The sequence below is a fragment of the Lottia gigantea genome (genome assembly GCF_000327385.1).
Source record: "Lottia gigantea unplaced genomic scaffold LOTGIsca_3, whole genome shotgun sequence".
In the NCBI taxonomy this organism is placed as follows: domain Eukaryota; kingdom Metazoa; phylum Mollusca; class Gastropoda; family Lottiidae; genus Lottia; species Lottia gigantea.
In genome coordinates, this window is record NW_008708986.1 from 2,833,626 (window position 1) to 2,857,250 (window position 23,625).

Here is a 23,625-nt window from a genome sequence, read left to right on the forward strand (position 1 = left end):
CAACAAAATTGTTTTCAGGAATTTTTGAACATGCAAACCATAGATATCTTATAATAGACTATTATATGATATCTATGATGCAAACATTCCCCCTTTAATAAGATGTTAAAAGGAGACAACTCTTCTATTACTATTTCTACCCGCCCGGAAGTTATCTAATTGAGCACATTCTGCATCCTGTGAAATGTAAGTGAAAAATGATAATTATGAATTTCTCTTTGTTCCTTTGTTTTTGCTAAAGGATTTCAGTGGAATAATTGATTAGTCCATGTGACTAGGCCTATATCGAGATATTATTGAATGCATGTTGATTAACAACCCATGAAACAATGGTAAAACTCCCAGTTCAAATGCCGCAATGGCACCTGCAGCGGCACTAGTAGGCTACTCAATGTTAGTAGTACCGGTACTCATAAAGTACTAATATATAATAGTCCTATTCGAAGTATAATATTGTGGCTAGTGTCAAGGTATCACTGGCACTGGATCAGAGACTTAAGATTTACCACATGCTCATCATAATATTATAATAATAGGTTTCATTTCATTGTGTCCAAAAATAACTCGTACTCATAAGGAGATTATTATTGTTCTATTTATTTTTTTAGGATACCAGCTTTTAACTGTAATTTGAATATAAACAAAATTGGGTCATTTTACTTGCCATAACAGGTTAATAACAGGGTATACAATTGCCATGATGATAATAATCAAATAAGATTTTAATTCTTTTAAAAAAAAAAAATAAGAGAAAAATGAATATACAGTGGTGTAACCTATTTTCGTGGATATAAGATTCAACACCGAATTTCGTCAAAGTTAAAAAAATGAAAAATTTTTTTTATGTCTTAGATGTTTCTTCAGATATTCTACAAAATAATTAAAATTGGTTTGTTTCAATTTTCTTTATGAATCCTTCACTTTGACCCATATTTCATGAGCAACCAACTCGGCAACGGCGGCAGAATGCGTCACCTATTTTCGTGTACAATGTTTGATCTATAAATAAGTCGAGAAAAACACGTTGTATGGATACCGCGTGGTATAATTAACTTCTCTTAGTATTTATCTTTAATATCAATTCATTATAACTACTGACAATTCCTTCAAAGAACCCCGATTTTAAAAAAAAATAGTGACTGACAAAATAAAATACGCAGCGTGATTTATTGCTAAAAGTCACTGAAAAAACATAAGAATATGGTCCACTTTGTGTTCCATAGAAATTTTCTGCTGACACAGAATCTGCTAGTTGATCACGTGACTTCATTCGTTGGAATATATTCTAGCAGATGACTTGGAATTCCGATTACCGCTTGGGATTATAAGGAAATTCAGCCGATAAAAGAAGATAGTGATGTTTGGTAATAAGTGAAATCCGCCATTTGTCAAAGTATACATTATTACACTTTACCTTGCTTGAAACTACTGGATTCATTCTACTAGCTGATATTGTAGAGAAAACCCATGTTTATCAACACAATCTAATGCGGAGGTCGCGCAAGGTCGCTTATATAAATTTTAATCCTTTCCGGAAATCCACGAATAATAGGTTTCCACGAAATTAGGTTACTTTACTGTATATCCTCGTGTGAGACTAAGCAGATTCTTCCAGCAAGTAGTCTACAATGTGCCATTATAGTTAATTATGCTTTAATGCCAACACCCCTATTATATTTTCTAGCTTTATTTTCAGCTGGCAGTGTAAAGTTACCAATACCCTCTGCTATATCATTGTCCAGTGTAGTATGACATCAACTGGTAAACAAATTTTGCATGACTGTATACAAAACTGCTTTATTTCCTTCTACATATAATCAATCTTTCCATGCTGATTGTTCGATAGCTATTATATTCTATTCCGGTTCAAAGATTTAGGTAGAAGTAGGCATAATTTCTAAATATATTGTGATACCGGTACTTCTATGCTTTTGTTTGGTGAATGTTGTAATCACTAACCAGTACAAAAAAATAAATAAAGTTTTGGCAATATCATACTAGTCTCACCTCATCCCTTCTATTAATTAGATTGATTGCATATTGTTTCATTTTTTTTTTTAACACAACCCTATCATGACATGTATCATTAAAAGCTGCAGTCATATAAGCTTCTCAGTTTCTCATTCTACCAAATTGATATCACCTAATTCAACCTGTAAATTTTTCCCTTTGGAATAAACAGTTGACTTGAAGTTTGCCTGCAATATAATTAAGTATAGAGAAATATTATCTTAGCAATGAAGTCATGATATTTGTAATATCTCAATACAAGATCAATAAAAAATAGCTGGGAAAAAAAAACCTTTGAATTTTACTATTCCTATTATTCTGCTTAGATAAAGATACTTTGGTTAGCATCTGTATACAACTATTCCTTTTGATTAATTAACAATTATATAGGACCTTTCCAGTTTAGTAACTTAGTGTTGTGATGCTGTAGTATAATTTAATATGAGTGATTTGTTGTATATACACTAATACATTAAAGTCTAGTTACCTGCATCTAGATATATGACAGACTGAGCTCAAATTCAGCGATCTATTGCAATTATTAATACATTATACGAAAATGTTGATCATATTCGGTACTATACTGATACTGTAAGTGATATGGACTGCTAAATTTGAGCTAAGTCAACAGCCAACAGGGGAAATTTCTTACAAAGGGAAATATTCTTGTGTTATAGGGTCATAGTATTTTCAATTTGTTATCAAGTATTTGGAGAGGTCATAAAACAAGTACTAATATTAACAAGAAAGAATTTCTAAACTCCTTCCCAACAAAAAGAATACTTTTGTTCACTTTTGGAAATCTAAAGATTTAAGAAAAAGAATTGTCTATTTTTGAAATCGTTGAAAAATTATACTGGATATTTATATTATAAGCTAATTAGATTATGATTTTGATCATCATGTTTTGTATTGTCTATTCTAGATAATACCTGCAATATGGTAATCGTTGAATGTACAGCATGTTCCCATCCTATTAATTTAGAGAAACACAAAAAAATCAGAACTCATCCTGAATTTGAAGTCATCATTTGTAAGGTAATTGTGCAGTTATACCATTAGTTTAAAAGACTTTAAAAGGCACTTAAGTCTTCAATTTGCACCATTCAGTCCCAACACTTGTGGTTGCTTTAATTATATATGTTAACAGATTTCCACACTTGGTATAAGCTTATAGTCACATCATAGTCAAGGTTTATTGAAATTACAGGAATCACAAATAACATTTAAAACTCAGAGAAAGCTCTTTGAGCTGAAAGGGCCATCTTTGAAAGCTTGGTCATGAAAACTTATTTTGAAATAAAAAAGCAAAAAAATATTATCATCTAACTCCAATTAATTGACATTTGTTGTAGTTTCTAGGAACTTTACTTTAGTCATTTTAATCTTATCTTGTTTGTTGTAGAAATGTTGGGACTTTTTAAAGAGTGGTGAGATCTCCCAAGATGAAGATGGTTATGATGAACAATGTCGATGGTGTGGTGATGGTGGGGAACTCTTAGGATGTGATTACTGTACTAAAAGTATTTGTCAGAACTGTATTAAAAGAAACTTCAGTAAAGATATTTTGGCATCTATAATGGGTATGTCTGTATATTAAAGATACTTTTCAGAGATGAGAAATTCAGGGTGATGAAACAAGGACATGTTGAAATGTGGATGAAATAATGCTTGTTTTGTATGGCTTGTTATAAGCAATGCCTTTCAGTGTACAATCTGTGAAATTTTGTCAGGAAAGTGAGATTTGTATTCTGTGGGTGAATTTTGAGTGAAATTAAATGCTTATAAGGCAATAATTTTTCATTGTTGTTTAACATACTGAGCTGCAAGTGACAATGTAATTTCATTGTGTTAGTTGGGATGACAACTTGCCTGTCACCAATGTCCGTCCACAATTGCTCGTAAACTTTGTAGTCTTGACTGATTTTCACGAAACTTGGTATGATTGTAATCACCCAAGGAAGAACCTCATTGATAATGAAAAAAAGAATCGAAATATATTTAGAATGAGTTATTGCTCTTGTGCTTGAAATGCTCATAAACACTCTAGAAGGTGCAATTCCTGAAGGATTTTGGTGAAACTTGGTGTAAGTGTTTGCTATCACCCAAGGATGAACCGTATCGATAATAAAAAAAATCACAAAATAATTAGTATGAGTTATTGCCCTTGTTCTTGAAAACGTGTTCAAGTTTTAGTCTAAACACTCTAGAAGGCCCAATTATTAACAGATTTTGACGAAACTTGGTAATATTATACAGTATGACCCCAAAAAGTTCAAAAGAAGTGTAAGAATGAAGGTTGAATATTTCATACTGGTGATTGTTACTGTACTGCCAAATATTTATATTTTAAATCAATGATGCCAGTGGGCGTATTTTTACTAATGTTACATATTTTATTTCAGATGAAAATGCTAAATGGGAATGCTATGGTTGTAATAAGACACCTCTAGTTAATTTAGTTACAGAAGCTAAAGAGTTAAAAGAATACATGAAAGAAAAGCATGCAGAAGAAGACAAGAAAGGTACTTTGAAGGACATATTGGGTGCAGTTCACTGAACAGACGCTTTTCATTATATTTTTACTGATTAAGGATAGCTTATTTTCTCAAGCCATGCCTCATAGCTTTCGATTTTTGGTTTGTTTTCTGAATACGTATACATCTGAAATATGGCCTTGAATCTGTAATTGTAAGTCTTTCCTTTTTTGAGGATGGCATCCATTTTGGGTTTTGAAATGAGTTATTTGATATGAGATAGATGATTATATTGACTTTAAGAAACTGTCAGTTTTGGAATTTTCTTTTCCAGGGAGTACTTCCGAGTCAGATGACAAATTAAACAGAAAGAAGAAAAGCAATAACAGTGATGATGAAATTAAATCTGACAAAAAGAATAAAGCTAGTGCTAATAAGTCTGAAGATGAATCTGAAGATGACAGTAGAAAAAAGTCCAAAAGTGCCAAGAAAGATTCTAAGAAGAGGGAAGAGGGTTCAGAAAATGAAAAAGTATCAAAAAAGCTCAAAAAGAGAGAGAAGAAAACAACTGCAGATAGCGATTCTGATGACGTTTCCTTATCTAAGAGAAAGTCAGAAAAGAAAAAGAAACCAGTTAATAGCGAAGAAGACAACAAAACCCCTAAAAGAAAAACAGCTTCAGCAAGAAATAAGATTAAATCAAAAAAAGTAGTTGATATAGTTGATAGTGATAGTGACTCAGAAGATGACATGAAAATTAATAAGAAAGATTCTGAAAGTGAAGAAGAAGAAAAATTTTCTAAGAAAACACCCTCAAGAAAAAAGGGTAAATCAAACAAAGCTGTTGATGATGATAGTGACTCAGAAAGTGACAAAAAGAAATATGCTGAAAGTGAAGAAGAAGAAGAAAAATCTTCTAAGAAAAAATCCTCATCAAGAAAAAAGGGTCAATCAAAAAAAGCTTCTGATAGCGATAGTGACTCAGAAAGTGACAAAAAGAAAGAGAAGGCAGCTGATAGTGATGAAGAAGAAAAATCTTCTAAAAAGAAAAATGCTTCATCACCAAAGAAGAGTAAATCAAACAAAGCAGCTGAAAGTGATAATGACTCAGAAGATAAGAAAAAGAAGAAGGCAGCTGATAGTGATGAAGGTGAAAAATCTTCTAAAAAGAAAATGGCTTCATCATCAAAGAAGAGTAGATCAAACACAGCGGCTGATAGTGATAGTGACTCAGAAAGTGACACAAAGAAAAAGGAGGCATCTGATAGTGATGAAGATGAAAAATTTTCTAAAAAGAAAATGGCTTCATCACCAAAAAAGACTAGATCAAACAAAGCAGCTGATAGTGATGATGATGAAGAAATAAAATCTTCAAAAAAGAAAAGGCAGTCCAGAAAAGCTGATTTTGACAGTGACTCAGAAGATCAGGAAAGGAAAAAAAAGAAGCCAGCTGCTTCTGATAGTGAAGGTGAAGATGATACAAAGATAACAAAATCCACAGGGAAAAAGGGTAAGAACTTTCAAGGCTTGGTTTTTAGTGTTTTTTTATGCCCACATAGAAATGTGGACGCTATTGCTGTCACTGTCCGTCGGTCTGTCAACATTTCTTGTGAACACAATAGAGACTACAGTTTTTATCTGATTTTAATGAAACTTGATGTGATAATGTTTATTATTGAGATCTTGGTCAAGTTCAAATTTGACAAGTTTTCAATGAACGGTTTTTGAGTTATTGCCCTTGACTTAAAAAAAGGGGTCAAAATTTGTATGTGAACACAATAGAGATTACAGTTTTCAACTGATTTTAAGGAAATTTGGTGTGATCATTTATATTGTTGAGATCCTGGTCAAGTTTGAATTTGACTATCTTTCGTTGAGTTATTGCCCTTGACTTAGGAAATGAACATAATAGAGACTACAGCTTTCATGTGATTTTTATGAAATGTGGTGTGATGATTTATATTGATGGATGAAATGAATAGCCAGAAAATTCGTACCTTAGTCACTAAAGACTGTTTTATCAATTCTGACAGCTGCCAGTGGGCTTATTTTACTTTGCCTCACAAGCTATCTTTCTCTGTTTATTTGAATATGTCAAAATTGACTGTTTTGGCCAAGTTCTAAACTTGAACTGAACTGCGATAGCCTTTTCCTAAAAAAGGACCCGCATAATGTGAAGTCAATACAACATCATACTTATACCTTGACTGAAACAGCCACAATCCAAGCAAATCGCTTTTACAAATTTCTATGATACAAGAAAGGTGAGTTATCAAGGTATAGTAAGAAGTTCGTAATAGCTTGTGAAAATGAAATACCCCTTGACCTTGATGTGAAAGTATAATAGGGGCTAATAATCTAAAAAAAAAAATAAAAGTAAATGTGTAATGTGTTAGATACAAATATATTTTGTTTTGTTCTCTATAACTTTATTCATACTTTGATTTGATGTTTGATAAAGTTTTTTTGACAAACCATTGCAAAGCTGTGTTTATAATTTTATAAGTTTATAATTGTAATCAGATAGACAGACAGTTGATAGATTATATGAATTTTTACAGGGAAGAATATCTACACTGATTCTGAAGAGGAATTGCCAACTTCCAAACATCAGAGCAAGGGAGCTGGGAAGAAATCTGAAAGAAAAGGTGGAAAAAATTCTGAATCTGTATCAGAAGAGGATTATGAGGAATTTATGAAAAAGGAAAAGCTAAATAATGCTAAAAAAGATAAAAGAAAATCTGGTACGCTATTTTGTTTTTTTAAGAGATGTTTTACTATCTGGTACGCTATTTTGTTTTTTAAAGAGATGTTTTACTATCTGGTACGCTATTTTGTTTTTTTAAGAGATGTTTTACTATCTGGTACGCTATTTTGTTTTTGTAAGAGATGTTTTACTATCTGGTACGCTATTTTGTTTTTGTAAGAGATGTTTTGCTATCTGGTACGCTATTTTGTTATTTTAAGAGATGTTTTACTATCTGGTACGCTATTTTGTTTTTGTAAGAGATGTTTTGCTATCTGGTACGCTATTTTGTTATTTTAAGAGATGTTTTACTATCTGGTACGCTATTTTGTTATTTTAAGAGATGTTTTGCTATCTGGTACGCTATTTTGTTTTTTTAAGAGATGTTTTGCTATCTGGTACGCTATTTTGTTATTTTAAGAGATGTTTTACTATCTGGTACGCTTTTTTGTTATTTTAAGAGATGTTTTACTATCTGGTACGCTATTTTGTTATTTTAAGAGATGTTTTACTATCTGGTACACTATTTTGTTTTTTTAAGAGATGTTTTACTATGTAACTAAACTGTTTTAGTCTTTGATGTTGTAACATCTCCATAAACCAATAAACATTAAACTTTACCAAGTCCATCGATTTTATAGGAAAGACGCCTTGGAAATGCAATATAGTCACATATGGGGCTCGCTTTTAAGTGGGCTTGATGAAACACAGATAACTGTCCCCAAACAAAAAATCGTATGCATTGATTAGAAAACCCCTTTTCAAACTGTTATATTGTGGAAGCCAACATGCCCTTATTATTTCGGCATATATCATGATTAGATTTCATAAACTATTAAATTCTATTGAGAGTCTTATATACTTATCTATTTGGTTTCAGCTACACCCAGTTCAAAGAAACCAGCAAAGAAAGTTGCAGGTCTGTAAGGAATTTCTTTGTAAATCAATGAAAAATATAAGAAATACAATTTCACTTAACTTTCCAGATAGACTCCTCAATCACTTTTGTTTGAAACCAATTTAACAGGCAAGAATGCCAAGTTTTGACTCTGTTGGCTTAAATGGGAATGAATGATTTATGGCAAACACGGAACAAAACATGCAGATTTGCTGATGGAGTTGTTTTAAACATCTGCCATCCATTTAAATTGAGAGTATGTTGAATTGATTTCTTATTTCAGTTAGATTACCAGTAATATCACCAAGGGGAAGAAAACGTAAGTTATAATTTACGTATTATCATACCATTAAATTAGCCTTGTGAGGCAGATGTCTTAATTACAAGTTTTCCCCTGGAGGGTTGGTGGGGTTGATGTTGAGAGCGATGATTAATGACACTGTCCTCCTTATTGCACACTGCATTGCATTGTCCTACCTTTGCTGAACCATATGCAGAAAAAGGATATTCTCTATGGCTGAGAACTAGAGGCATAGATTATACACCAACATACAGTCCTGCATTGATTATACATGTATTTTATTGTAGGAACAGCTTCATCATCTAGAAAGCCAGAACCAAAATCTCCTGCTCGTAGACCAGGAAGAAAACCAGGTAAGAATATTTACTGCTTATTTTATTAGATGTTCAAATATTTTGCAAATATAACATAAATGTGATTTTATACAGAAAAATACTATGACCAATTACAAAGATTCAAGATTGTACAGTTTCAAATAATTTCTGTGAGAGGAAGGCAGCTGATAAAGGATTTTGAAAATCATATTGTTCATGTGAGCTGATTGATGATTGTGGTCATCAAATTCTTCATTTTAATTTTATAGCAGAAAAACCAAAGCTTAAACTCAAACAGCCTGCCAGACGATCTGTTGGAAGTGAGTATAACTTTATGAATTATTTGGTGTAGAAAAGTAGGCCAGAAAGTTTCCTTCCCTATCAGATTATGTGATTATCAATAGTATTTCCTTTCCCATGAAATTTGTTTTTTAAAAATTCATGAAAGTTTGATAAGAAAAGAATTAATACAGATTTATCCTGATTGTGAATTAACCAACTCTTAAATGTGATTTACAATATTATTCTGGTTCTTTTACCGTTTGAAGTGGTATTTGAACAAATATTAGTTCTGATTAGTATCGCCATTTGTGGCCGGTGTGGATAGTGAGACAGAGCATGCTAACCTTTCCAGAATATGCGACTGTGTTTGCCAAAGCAACATCCCTTTTGTCCATATTGCTAATATTTTGTATAGTTGGTATAATAATTTATATCATGTTATTTCTATTGTCAGGTATTACTAAGAAAGATCTAGCATCATGTACAGCATGTGGTTCAGATATCAATATTAGAACAGATGAACCATTTCAACATCCAGATTTAGATGTAGTTATCTGTCAGGTAGGATCTATAGTTTTCTAGCTGAGGCTAGTCTTCAGAGGCTACAGTAACTACTGATGAAATATGATATGTTTAGTGGCAAGATCCTGGAAGAGTTGTCTCCAATTTACAATATTCATTATATGGTGTGCTTGCTTTTGCTAAACTTGGCTTCTGAAAAATATATTTGTGCACATTAAATAAGTTGAAAAAAGATGCCTTTTGAAAATTTCAAGCTTGATAGACATTACAATTTTTCATGTCTATATCTTTCTATGCTCTTTAGGTGTCTCAAATTTGTCCACACATAATGAATTTATTGTTCAATATTGACAGGGGTGTTGTGAATTTTTAAATTCCGGTGAAATTACTAAAGATGAAGATGGGTTAGATGAACAATGTAGTTGGTGTGGTGAAGGTGGAGACTTGATAGGATGTGATTTCTGTGACAGAGTATTTTGCCATGGTTGTATTGAAAGAAATTTTGGTAAAAAGAGTCTCAAATCTATCTTGAATGCAGGTAAGGAATATTCATCAGCAAATACTAAAGTTTAAATAAGACTTACAAATATTTTTGCTCTGTTGTCTTATAAATTGATCAAAAATGAATACGAGGGATTTAAAGGGACAGATGAATTATGAAATTTGTAAAATGGATTGTGAAAAGAGCCATAGGATTTAAGATCTTGCACACAAGTGCAAAAATCCTCAAACAACTTAATTTGATGGTTTAAATGTTTAAGGAAAATGCCATCTTGATTAAGCTAGGTAAAATTCCACATTGTCTACTGCCACGTCCTGTTGTCAAAATTCCTAAACCAAGACCTATCAGGTGTTGCTAATATTGTCATTGAAGTGAGAAATTATCGTCTTAGAATTGTTCAATATTTTGTAGATGAGGATATGAAATGGAAATGTTACGTTTGTGACACCACACCAATACAATCTCTAGTTCAGAAGAGTAAAGAGTTATTTGAAAGATTACAAGAAATTGATGAAGAATGTTCTACGGTTAAAGGAAAGGGAAAAGGAAAATCAACAATTCAGCCTAATTTTAAAGTCGATATCGATTCAAATGGTATTATTGATAAAATTGGAAAAATGATAGTGGCGACTTCTACACTCCAAACTGTTTTAGAAACACTGCGTAGTGATCAGAAATCTGATTGTAATGATGAAAATTCTACTAAACTTGACAAAGCTAGTGAAACCAGTTGCCGTGATTCAGTGGCAAAGGCTTTAGACACTTATTTTAAGTCCGTGCAATTCATATCTTCTGCCAAGTTTGAGAAAAAACCTGTCTCCCCCCAAAAATCTGAAGAAGCCATGGAAACAGATGATGTTCCCCTGACCACAAATTCTACAGAGGAATGTAAATCCACAAGTAAAAATGTTTTGTCTGATATCAGTGACTTCAGTGACAGTGATAAGGAAGTTAATACTGGTAAAAAAGAAATTGCAGACTTTATAAATGATGACAGTGCTTGGAATTCTGTATTTGGACCATCAGGAGACTCAGACAAGGGCTCAAAAAAGGACACTATGGATAAATCAGATACATCTAAAAAAGTAGAAACACCTAAAAAAGTAGAAACACCTAAGAAAGATGGAACACCTAAGAAAGATGGAACACCTAAGAAAGATAAAACACCTAAGAAAGATGGAACACCAAAGAAGGACCCGTCATCACCAGTTAAATCTAACAAATCAGCAGATAAAGAATTCACAAAGGAGGTAGAGGAATTAGAAGATTCAGAAAACAAAGTTGAAGATGAACAAGATAAATCTGAACAAGTTGAAAATCAGGAAGTTTCTGAAATCATTACAGAAGTAGAAAAGGAAACAGAAGCTGAAAATGGTACTGGAAAAGATAATAGTACAGAAACTGGAAAAGTTGAAGAAAATGGCAATGGAGATATTGAAGAAAAACCAACGGTAGAGACAAATGGGCATGGTTTAAAACGTAAATTGGCTGATGTTTCTATTGACTCAGATAATGAAACTAGTGTTAAAGAATCTAAAATATTAGACGAAGATTCAGCTGATGACCTGCCTGCTTTTGATTCTTGAACATCAATTATTTTTAGTTAATTGAACCACGCATTTTTTAAATAAAAAGAAAATTATAAGAGTATATATTCAAAAGTAAACTAACCTGGTCACCTAGTGAACTTATCTATACAACATAAACCCTGTGTAATCCAATAAATCCATAAAAAAAATAATTATTGAAAAATTCTTAACCTTTTTAAGCATTTTTCAATGGATGCTTATGGATTTATGGATTATGTTGTTTTTTTAGGACACCATGTAAGTAACTGATAAATAGATAAATTCTTATTGGCCAAGAATTTCACTTTTATGTTCATTCTAATAGGTAGCATTCCTTTAAGAGAATATTTCAATTAAGATACAAAAATAGGCTCATCTCATTCCTGTGACCATATCAGACTATTATGGGACAGTAGTTTGTTAGTGTTATCTTAAAACTGTACACTTCTGTTAGTTTGAAAAGAGAATTTAGCCAAATGAATATTAATTTGTGTGTATGTACTTAATAATTTTCAAGTTTATATGAGATATTGTATATGTGAACATAATGACTGTTTATAATAATTCCTTCCTACAGATTCACTGTCTGTATAAATATCATTGTTGCTACAGGAATATTGTCCAAATATATTTGCTTCACTGGTTGATTGGGCTCAATTTCAGCTATCTGTATCACTTTCAGGATGTTATGTCCATTATCACCGGGATATGTATCGGGTCTTGGTTTTGTATTTGTAAAATAACCTATTATTAAATTTCCATTTTAAAAAGTGATACAGGTAGTTGAAATTGGCAAAGAATTGAATAGTTGAACTAGGCAAAATGAATATTTAGAAATCTAGATATCTTAAAAGGGAATACCAAAAATAATGCTTAATTTTTGTTGCTGATAGGGCTTATCACTAATAGGGACTGGATGATAGAGGCTAGGATGTGTCATGAACCTACAGACAAGATGCAAATAAGCCCTAAAATATTTAGCTAAATGAACTTTATTTTCTTCACTGTTTATGAATTAGATATGATGATTTTATGTTATAAAATAATATGTGCAATGATACTACATTTTTAGTTGAATTTTGGCATTTTAGGTTAAGTGAATAAATAGCTACAAAGATAGTTCATTTTAACCATAACAAAATTATGATTCTTAAATTTTAATTGTATATATTTTATCAGAGGATTTGTAGTAGATTTGCATGTGTATTAGGAACTTACAGCTTCTCTTGGTACTATTCTGTTTTTCTTTCTGACATTTAATGTTAATGAAACTTTAGAAAAACTTGATCAGATAATGTCTTGAAGGAAATTTTTTCCAAAACTTGTTATGTGTATTGGGGAAACTGATAGCATCATTATTCACCATGTTAGATGAATAAAAAATAATCGATTTTCCTGATGACAATGATAGTTTGATATTTTTTAGAAATTGTACATTAAGTATTTGTAGATTCACTGCATTCCAACTATTCAATGAAATTCATAGATGTAAAGAAATTATTAAGGTATTGTTACAACATTTTAAAAACTTTGTAAAAGGTTATATATAAATTTAATAAAAGATCACCCCCTTCAAAAAATTTATTTTTTTAGCAGATAAATGCAACCATGTATGCATCTGTAGCATCTCTACAATTTTCTTTAATTTTCTAAAGAACTGAAACTCATTACAAGTCATTCGGAAATCGAATAGTAGTAGTTTACAGACATGGCATAACTTGTGGCATCAATCTGACAATATTGGTTATTGATTTGGATTGCCTTGAAATTAATCAAATTACATTAGATCAGAATTTGATCGGTTTTCTTGAATATTCTTTTGCCATTTTCTTGACTATTAATGGCACTGGTATTATGTTGAACTTGCAGCAAACTGTCCTTACTGTTATAATTTGGTGCCATAAGGTAATGGTCCAGTTCAATAATTTACACTAGGTGACCAATTGAAAAATAATTATGAATTTTAATTATATGCAAAATTATGCAAATGAGATGACATCATGCATAAATTATGCTAATGAGGTCCAAAACGAGGTCAACCACGTGACCACATAAATAAGCAGACTTGGCGGCCATATTATAACATCAGACAGTGGATGAGAAGAAATTTCAAATAACCTTTTGTCATGATTGATTAAAACTCGGCTGTCTGAAATCTAATTCTTCGTCAAAAGTGGTGAGTGAACATCATCGAATTTCTAGAATGGCCTGTAGATTTTAACATGTGTAAACAGGGGCTTTCCGATAGAATCTATGCCTGTATTTCAATAAATTTTCGCGGAATAGAGGCTGAATAAAGCAGCGGTGAAAAAAAGCCAACATGTGAATGGAAGTATGGTGCATTTTGTCTGTAAATTATATCGTTGTATAGCAATCCTGAAGTAGAGTGTTTTAGATAATATCATTTCATGTTGGTGCAGACATGGGTTTTACTTGACGCTGCTAAAACAAACTGCAGAAAAAATCGCAGATCGTTCGCCGACATTTGTGACTGTCAGGTGTGCGCATGCGTTACAACCGGAAGTTTAATTCGTTGTGGTTGAAAATCGAAAGTAGTTTATGGACATTATCATTTGAAATTCTCTCTTCCAGATATCTAATTATATAGATGTGTAATTATAACAATTCTCATCTATAAATTATATTGCCGATGACGTGATGGCTGTAAGTATCTGTATAAGTCTATATAACTACTTAAAGGGAGAGATGCGCCATTTTTTGACCAATCATACCTACATTTCAGAGACCTTAATTTTTTAGTTAAGCCAATCAGTAATATTGTTCAAATGGCACATCTATCCCTTGAAGAGTCTTGGATTGACTTTGGCAAAGCTTTGGTTGATGAAAATGGTAATTGAAATTCAAAGCTCAATGTAGTCAGCGTGAGAGAGTAGGGACAAAAGACAAAGGGACATATTTGCCATTCATTTGGCCAATTGTACCTTAGCTTAGCTAATCAATAATAGTGACACTTGACACTTTTCCACATAATATTATAGAGAAGACCAAAGGAAGTGAAATTTCTAGTTTTTTTTTGTAAACAATATTTTATTCACATATACATATGAACAGTATTGGAGAACAGGCTTACGCCTATATAACCCCTTTCCACTTTCTAGTTTTAAGGGATTGTGTGAATTTCTTGCAATTCTGATAATTTTGATTGTTGATTTGAATTTTGACAGTCATTTTCATATGAATTGAAATATTAAAATACTATTAAGAGATTCACCAAAAATTGGGAGATTCAATGACCCTTTAGTATGAAATTGAATTCATTTTGACATCTTGTGGATTGATTTAATCATTGTTTACAGTGATAACTTAATTTATATGATATTTGTTTGATGAAACATATGACATTTCCAGATTGCTCTTAGGCACAAATTGTAAAGTCAGTAAATATGAAAGATATTGATTATGTCATTCTATATTACTATTTTTCAGAGCCTAAAAGATTCATCATCTAAATCGTAAGTATAGTATATTTAGATTTACAAATTTCTATATCGCTCAACAATTGATACATTGAGCACTATTTTAACAGTGGAAATATTTTATATTGTATTTTAAATTTCTGCAGAATGTAGAGAGGTGTCTTTGACATGTAGACTATCCATCGTATTAAGAAATCTTGTATAAATAGCCTTTAATTACTATTTTGATTACAGAAAGAAAGCATTGTGGAAGGTATCAATGACGTCTAAAAGTAAAAAGAAATCATCTAAAGATGAAGACAGTGAGAGTGAGTGTCAAGAAGAAGAGGAGAAGAAAGTAAAGCCAGTTCGAGAACAAAACAAGCGCAAAAGTATGGTTATATCTTTTTTTTTAAATTATTGTCAAGTGGGAGAAAGGTCATTATATGATTTGAATTGTAGTAATCCTAAATCCGTCATTTTTTTTTCATCTGAAATATTTGGAAGTAATTTTTTATGGCATGAAAAAGGATTTAAATCATACTATAATACTTAAATTATACTATAAAATAAAATATTTCATTGTTAAAATAGTGCTCAGTACCTCAATTGTAGAGCCATATAAAAATATTAAGTTCTGTTTTAATATTTCTATTTAAAATATATATCACAATACTATCTATACTGTGATATATTGATAATAAATATCATGATAGCCTTTTGTCCCAAAAATGTGCAGTCAAAAGACATAATTGTTATTCACCTTGCATAGCTTATTCATATAATAATGATTGACAGTATGCCATTCTTGCTAGGCCATAGATGGGATGTGTTATAAAAATAGTTTATATCAAATATCATTGTTTAAAGATTTTGACCAAATTCCTTACTGATTTGATATTAATCCTTGTAAGACATTTAGAAGTATCACAGCACATTTATTTCGTTATTGATTTGATATTATTTGTTATATTGCTACATTTACAGGTATTGTATCAGACCCACTAGCTATTGTGAATTGTACAGCTTGTAATCGACAGATCAATCCTGCTAGAGATTCAGTTCTACGTAAACATCCTGATTTATCTGTATTGATATGTAAGGTAAGACAGATTCTTTTTATACTTACTCCTACTTTGTGATTGTCCCAATATCTGAACAATTGTTTATAAAGATAAAGATTATTGAACTTAGTATAGTACTCTAATTAACACACATATCTACAGTATTAGTCAATAACTATACACATGCAATTCTTATAAGGTAAAGATTCTTGCTAATTTTATGTTTTTCTCAAAATAGTTGACACATGGAACAAAAAAAGCGGTATTGCATCACAGTTTGCGATATAATATTTGTCAGTAGAGATGTTTTTTGCAATACATACAATTTTCTAATAATGAATAAAATTTACCTTATTACAAGATTTGGTGACTAAAACAATGAGAACCTGTTAATTTGCCATACTTTAATTAAATTTCTCGAGGACTGAGTGCGTAGCAGATGGCATTTCGAGAGGTACGACATTGACATGGCCTAATTGGTAGATATATAGTGATTAAAAACTCGTGCTTAGCCATTTATCGATTGAAAAACAGCACATCTATTGTGATTTAAAATGAGATTTAGAATATTTTCGATTTGTTTTGACTTCTCTCAATCATACCCGTACGACCTTGAAAATTCAGACTCAATGTCACATTAATAAATATGACAAGTATTGATAACTTCAAAAATAACATTGAAGATATCCGGGGTATAAAAAAAGCCATTATTGGAGAAGTATTACAAAAATTGAACACGTGAGCCTGAGTGAGATGGATTTTCTCAAGGATCAAAAAGAACTGTGAACGCAAATTGCATGGTGATTAAAATACATTTGTGGTTAAAGAAAGGCTTCTTTTGTATCTATAATTTGTATTAGTATTGAAATTACAAGTCAAGAATCAAAGATGTTAATGATACTATCCATAACTTTTATTAAACATTCTTCCTACATACTACATTGCAAGACTTCTACTTCATTAAAAAAAAAATAAGTGCTTTTCATTTTCAACTATCACAGAAGAAATTGCTCCATGGAATTTTAAACTGCTTTGCAATTTAGACCCATTTACAATCCAAGTCTTTTGTGACACGCACATATTATATTACTTTAACTTAACAGTTTTCTTAATCAATGTCAATTTATTTGTAGAAATGTTGGAGTTTTTATCACAGTGGTGAGATCTCTAAAGATGAAGATGGTTCCGATGAACAATGTAGATGGTGTGGTGAAGGGGGAAAATTGATTGGTTGTGATTTCTGTCATAATGTGTTCTGTAAAGCTTGTATATTACGTAATTTTGGTCGATCTGAACTATCAGTTATATTGGATGAGAGTGATGGTAAGAACTTGGTCTGTAAAGGAAACAATTTTCTATAAATATATATAGGATTCAATAATCTAGAAGCTTGCTTTTTGTACTAGATCTTTGCCAAGGTTCGAATTGTACCAATAACACTGTCAGTGATGAGTGATGCTTGTTAGAGGGATTCTTTTCTCGTCATTACCTAGCACTGCTGTGTTAGTTGAAATCTGATGCCTTGATATTAAGGACTGTTATGAATTACGACAATTGATATCTTTTGTAGAGGATGCTAAGTGGAGATGCTATGTTTGTGATGAAGAAAAATTAAAACCACTGGTAGCAGAGTGTGAAGAACTATTTAAAAAGGTAGCAGAGGAGAAGGAGAGATCTAAACAAGTCAAGAAAACTAACGGGGTAGACAAGAAGTCTAGTCATGGTAAAGAATTTGACTTTACTGTCACTAAATCTAATGTAGTTGAGATTGTAAATAGACTCTCTGTTATCACTAACTGTTTTCAACGTGTAATAGATGCTGTTAAAACCGAACTTCAACCTGATGATGATTGCGATGATGATTCCACATCATCTTCTGTTCTTGATAGTGAAACTTGTGCCAGAAATGCTCATACTTTGGAAAAGGGCATACATTCCTATTTAAGATCATTACACGAACTTTCAGGGACTGGCACTGATAAAAAATCTCATCCAAAAGACCGTGTCTCTTCTTTAAAGAAAATTAAACAAGAAAGTGATTGTTCTGACTCAACAGAAAAGGAGGACACTGTCAAATCTAAACACAAATCTGACAAGTTGATCAAAAAAAATTTAGAAAGTTCTGCAAATTTAGATGATGACAAAAAAGCTCACAAGAAGCATAAATCCAAAGACTATGATTCTGAAAGCGATGTGGAGAGATTAAGAAAGAAGAAGCATAAACATTCAAAATTAGTAAAGACGGGTAAAATATCTAAATCACATCAAAATCATGATGAGAGTGAAGATGAGAAATCCAAGAAAAAGAAAAGTAAACATGGTAAACTGCACAAAAATTCCCATAGAAAATCTTCTAGCTCTGATAGCGAAGAGGACAAGTCAAGTAAAAAGCAAGAAAGTAATAAGGAGAAAAACAAATCTGAAAAGAAGAAAGGTCACAAGTCCAAGAAGAACCAGGACACTGATAGTTCTGGTGAAGATGATAAGAAACCTATTAAACAGCTAAATGGTGATGATAAATCAAAGAAAGCTCACAACGAAAATTGTCAGGATTCTAAATCTAGTCAGGACCAGAGAGATTCTAAATCTGAGGAAGATACAGCCAAAGATATTGTAGACTGTGAATTAGATAGTAACAGTGAGACCCTGTTAAAACCAGAACAAACAAAGCTGGATGTACAACAAACAAAGCTGGATGTGGACATTGTATGTGACACTAATCAAGTTAAAGAATACACAGAGACTGAACACCAAAGAAAGGAAGAAGATCTATCTGATGAAAAGGTGACCAAAGATCTTGCAGAATCTGAAGCTGACAGTAATAGTGAGTCTCTGTTGAAGCCTAGCAAATTAAAACACAATACAGGTGATAAATGTGACATTGATTGTAATCAGAATGATAAAGAGTCTGGGAACAAGAGAAAGAAAGGAGATTTATCTTCAGATCAAAGTGATTGTGATAATAAGAAATGTAGACTGAATGATTCAGCGTTAACTGACTCTACCAGTGAATATGTACAAAATGATGAAACTTTACCTATGAAGTCCTCAGAATTATCTATCAACTGTGATGAGACTTCAAAAGTTGATGATGATGAATTAAAAAAGGAAACTTTGAATTCAGAAGACAAAAAAGAGTCTGCTGAAAGTTCTGATGACAAAAGTGAAAATCAGGCTGCAAAAATGGCCCTCATCCAAGAATTGGCTGCAGAACTCTGTAAGGACAATGCTTCATCGTCTTCTGATGTTGAAAACAATGATTTTGATGATATGGAGTTTTCAGTGGCCAAGAATACTTCTAGTGAAGCTGATGATATGGGCTCAGTTGATGATCCAAAAAATAAGAAGTCATTTCACAAGTCACAGCGCAAGGACAAAGAAAATCAAGTTACTTCCAGCTCAGAAACTGAGGAAAATGCAAATGTGAAATCAGAAAAGAAAAAGAAAAATCTTAAAGAAGAAGATAATAAATCAGATGAAGATGACACTAAAATAAAGAAAAAGATGGAAAAGTCCAAAGTTGAAAACTATTCGGATATGACTGCAAGTGAATCAGAAAATGAAATTAATCAGGATAAGAAATCTAAGAGGAAACTGAAGTTTGAAGAGAAATCAAAGCCCAGAACTCAAAAGAATGCTGATGATTCTTGTGATGATACACCTATTTCTACTGATAAAAATAAAACTGATGATTCTAATCGTAGTGAAGTTGAATGTAAATCCAAAGAGAAGAAAAAACATATAGTTGATGCTTCGGGTGATTTTAAGTCTAAATCTAAAAAAGAAATTAAGACTGATAATTCCAATGACAGTGATGATGAACCAAACTCCAAAAATAAACCGAAAGCTGATGATTCAAGTAATAGTGATGAGAAACCTAAATCTAAACAGAAAAATGAATTGAAAGCTGATGATTCCAGTGATGATGAACCTAAATTTAAAAAGAATGAATTGAAAGCCGATGATTGCAATGATAGTGATGATGAACCTAAATCTAAAAAGAAGAATGAATTGAAAGCCGATGATTCCAGTGATGATGAACCTAAATCTAAAAAGAAGAATGAATTGAAAGCTGATGATTGCAATGATAGTGATGATGAACCTAAATCCAATAAGAAGCACAAATCTGGAAAGAAGCAAAGGGATAAAGCTGATGATTCCAATGATGATAAGCCTAAATCTAAAAAGAAAGAGAAACCTACGAAAGATTCCAGCAGTAGTAGTGAAGATGAGAAAGATAAACCAAGCTCATCTAAAGTCAAACCAAAGGTGAAAGAAATTAAGAAATCTAAATCTGATGTGAAGAAGACAAAAGAAAAGAAGACAGAGAAATATAATGGCTATTATAATGATGATGATGTTTCCAGTTCTGATTTAATCATGAGTTCCTCGGGTGATGATTTTCAACCATCAACTTCACGTCTTCGATCTAAGAAGGCCAATAAAGGTACAAAAAGTCATTTGAAACATTCAGTTGCTACTTCAAATACTGAAAATTTGTTTGAAAAAATGCTTCGAATTGCCTTTATTTTTTCAATATTTGCTTCCTTTTAAAAAAATATATGTATAATAACAGCTTTTCAGTATTTTATTGTACCCTTGTACACTGTTTCTGCGCTTTTTGTCCATTTTTGGGAGGCATAGGTAAACATAGCTATAGATTCCAAATTGATGTAAAATATTTGTAAAATAAATGGAAAGACTGTACAAGGGTTATTGTAGCAGCTTTTGGAAATATTTTTTATTATGACAATTTTAAGGTTGATGATTTTCCTTATCCCAGACACAATACAGAAATAGTGGAATGTGCAAAAAATTAAAAAAATCATCATGCTAATAATATTGATCAATGAATGAATAATGACATATTATTTGATAAATGTTATTCAATATTTACAGCTTCAGTCCATTTTCTAATGAAAATACAATTATCCCCTATCTCCGCTGGAAGATCATCATCCTTATTGGGTCCATAGAAATTCAAGATTTTTTTTCCTAGAAATAAATTTGCCTGAAAATGACACAAATTCATATTTCCAGATAATAATTGTTTCATTAGTTGGAATTTTAGGCTATTTTGAAAATCATGTTTTTGTTTTTGTACAAGAATGAATGAAAAGGATTTATCCTTCATAAATTGTCTGTATGTTGAATTCCCTAATATGATGTTGAAAGTGATTCTGTAAACATAGTCAGACAGTAAACCCTATTAATAAGTCAACTGTTATTGACTATATATAGATATTTATTTAATATTTATCCATTATAGTTAAAATGATTTCTATTGATTGTTTCAGTAGTGAAAAAGGGTAAAAAGAAAGTTGACAACTCAAATTCTGACAAAGAATCTGATTCTGATTTTGATTACAAGAAATCCAAGAAAGAGTTAAAGAAAAGTCTTAAGGAAGAGAAAGATTCTAAACAGAAAGCTAAAGATAGAAGAAAAGCTAAAGAAATGGAAGAATCAGATAGTGATACACTAGGTATGTTTTATTCCTCCTTCACATTAGGTTGGTTTATTTTATTTTGTGACACTGATTGCATAGATTTTTATTTACGATATTTGAACCCAGTTGATAATAAGTTACTTTTGTTCAGATATTTTGTAAAAAATGTGACCAACATTAGTGTAACTTTGGAAGAAAAAAAATTCTTTTGAAATTGGACTTATTTTAAAAGTGTTCAATTGTTTGTCAATTGTGCAAATTTATTTAATTAATTGATTAAGAGTTATCAGTTATTATACAACTATAACTGTAAATAACCTGCTTTTGAGGTTTCTTTTTAGTTTTTGGATCTAAACCAAGCTAAAATTGATTTTTTCTAGATAAAGAAATAAGTAAATTAGAGAAAGCTTTAGAAGTAAAGACATCAAAGATGAAAGACAGTGGTGATGATGATAATGATGGTGATGAAGACTCTAACACTGATAAGAAAAAACAAAATGGTAAATCTGAAAAAACAAAAGAAAAGACAAAGAATAAGAAATCAAAAGGTAATTTTCATTGTCTTGTTAAATGGTGAAACTTACAAGCATTCAGATAAGATCATAAGGTTTTGGCCAATAAAGGTGAAAAGTTTGTTTTTGTATCTCTTACTTACATACAGTAGACTGGTCCGTATTTGTTCACTTCTTATACTTTCCAAATATTGACATAATCCTGTTATTTTGCAAACAATAGATACATTTTATGTTCATGGTCACAGAATTCTTAAAATGCTACTAAATTTTTTTGTGTCAATACCTCCCTTTAATGTGGATTAGAAAACTGTCTTTAATATGTGGCAGTTCAATAGCTCAGTTGCGAGATGATAAGGGAATGTTAGAATCCTTCTTAATCTAAGAAAATTTCCAATACTCACAGAAGTCCTTCAGTGTCATCTTTCAACTCCTTTCATTAAATATTTGTACGGTATATTGTACATGTATAATGCACATCCCTGCTTACCCTCCAATATATCTGAAAATCTCTGTCACTGTAAATAATGGGCACTCCATTCTGCCTAGCTCATTCATACCTTAGTAAATACTAAGTTTATGTCAATATATTAGGAACTAATGGTGATGGTAGTAGTTCAGATGAGGAAGATGATGGTAAGAAGAATAAAGATTTAGTAGATGAAGACAGTAGTAGTAGTAGTGATGATACTATGACTAAAACATTACCAGTAAGTTATCCTGACTTATCACATAATTTATAAGCTTTCATTGAAAGATCTCAGGAGGTTTAATGTTCTGTTCCTTTAAATAGCAAGTTAGACTGGCATCACTGTCATGACACTTCTATTGTTAGCTGAAATTAAGATCTATATATTTTAAAGCAACTGTTTTAACAACTTTATCCGTTTTAAAACTGTTCATTTGAAAACTTGAACCAAACAAAGATCTGAACAATAAAAGATCTCAGCCACAAATTGACAAAAATAAATCTTTTTCATGCACAGTCATAATAGCAGGACATACTTATCTCAAGTTTTATTCTGAAAGAAAATTTTAAGTAATTATTTATTATAGATGCCTAAATTAAATGGTAAAGATGAAAATGAAGAAGCTAAGAAAGATTTGATAGCTGAGTTAAAAAGTGAAGATGAAAGTTCGTCTGTAGATGACGATTCAGGTTAGATAGATCATTTGTTCTGTATATTATGATTCCTGGACTGTCTTACTATGTGATCCAATACTGATCGCTAATCATTAGCTGTGTTGTCATTACATCAACTTTACTTTAGGAATCTATTCTGTAAGTGATGAGCAAATCTTATTCTGTAAATGAACTTTTCTAGACCGGTATAACAGTATACTTGTAAAATGTTGCACAAAAGGTTTAATGAAAATCTAATGTTGTGAATAATGAACTGGCACATGTGTTATTTACAGCCAGTATTTTATATGTCATTGTGACGGAATTGGTTATCTCTTGAGTTTTTATCTTAATAGATAATGATGTGCCAAAGAAGAAGGATAAGAGCAAAAAGGCCAAAGTAAAGGAAGAAAAAGAAGAAGAAAATTCAGATTCTGACTTTG

The 23,625-nt window shown here is 31.5% G+C and overlaps 1 protein-coding gene across 1 annotated transcript; it reads left to right on the forward strand.

Annotated features, from left to right (window-relative positions):
* Positions 1–1,748: 1,748 nt before the first annotated feature.
* Positions 1,749–11,638, forward strand: LOTGIDRAFT_228577 (hypothetical protein; the record flags this gene model as incomplete). Its single annotated transcript, XM_009057188.1, has 13 exons — positions 1,749–1,761; positions 2,936–3,048; positions 3,416–3,593; positions 4,416–4,535; positions 4,822–5,997; positions 7,049–7,231; positions 8,114–8,152; positions 8,415–8,450; positions 8,720–8,785; positions 9,016–9,066; positions 9,483–9,589; positions 9,905–10,088; positions 10,464–11,638. The coding sequence occupies 13 exons, from the start codon at positions 1,749–1,751 to the stop codon at positions 11,636–11,638; spliced, it is 3,441 nt and encodes a 1,146-aa protein (XP_009055436.1).
* Between the last annotated feature and the right edge of the window lie 11,987 nt (positions 11,639–23,625).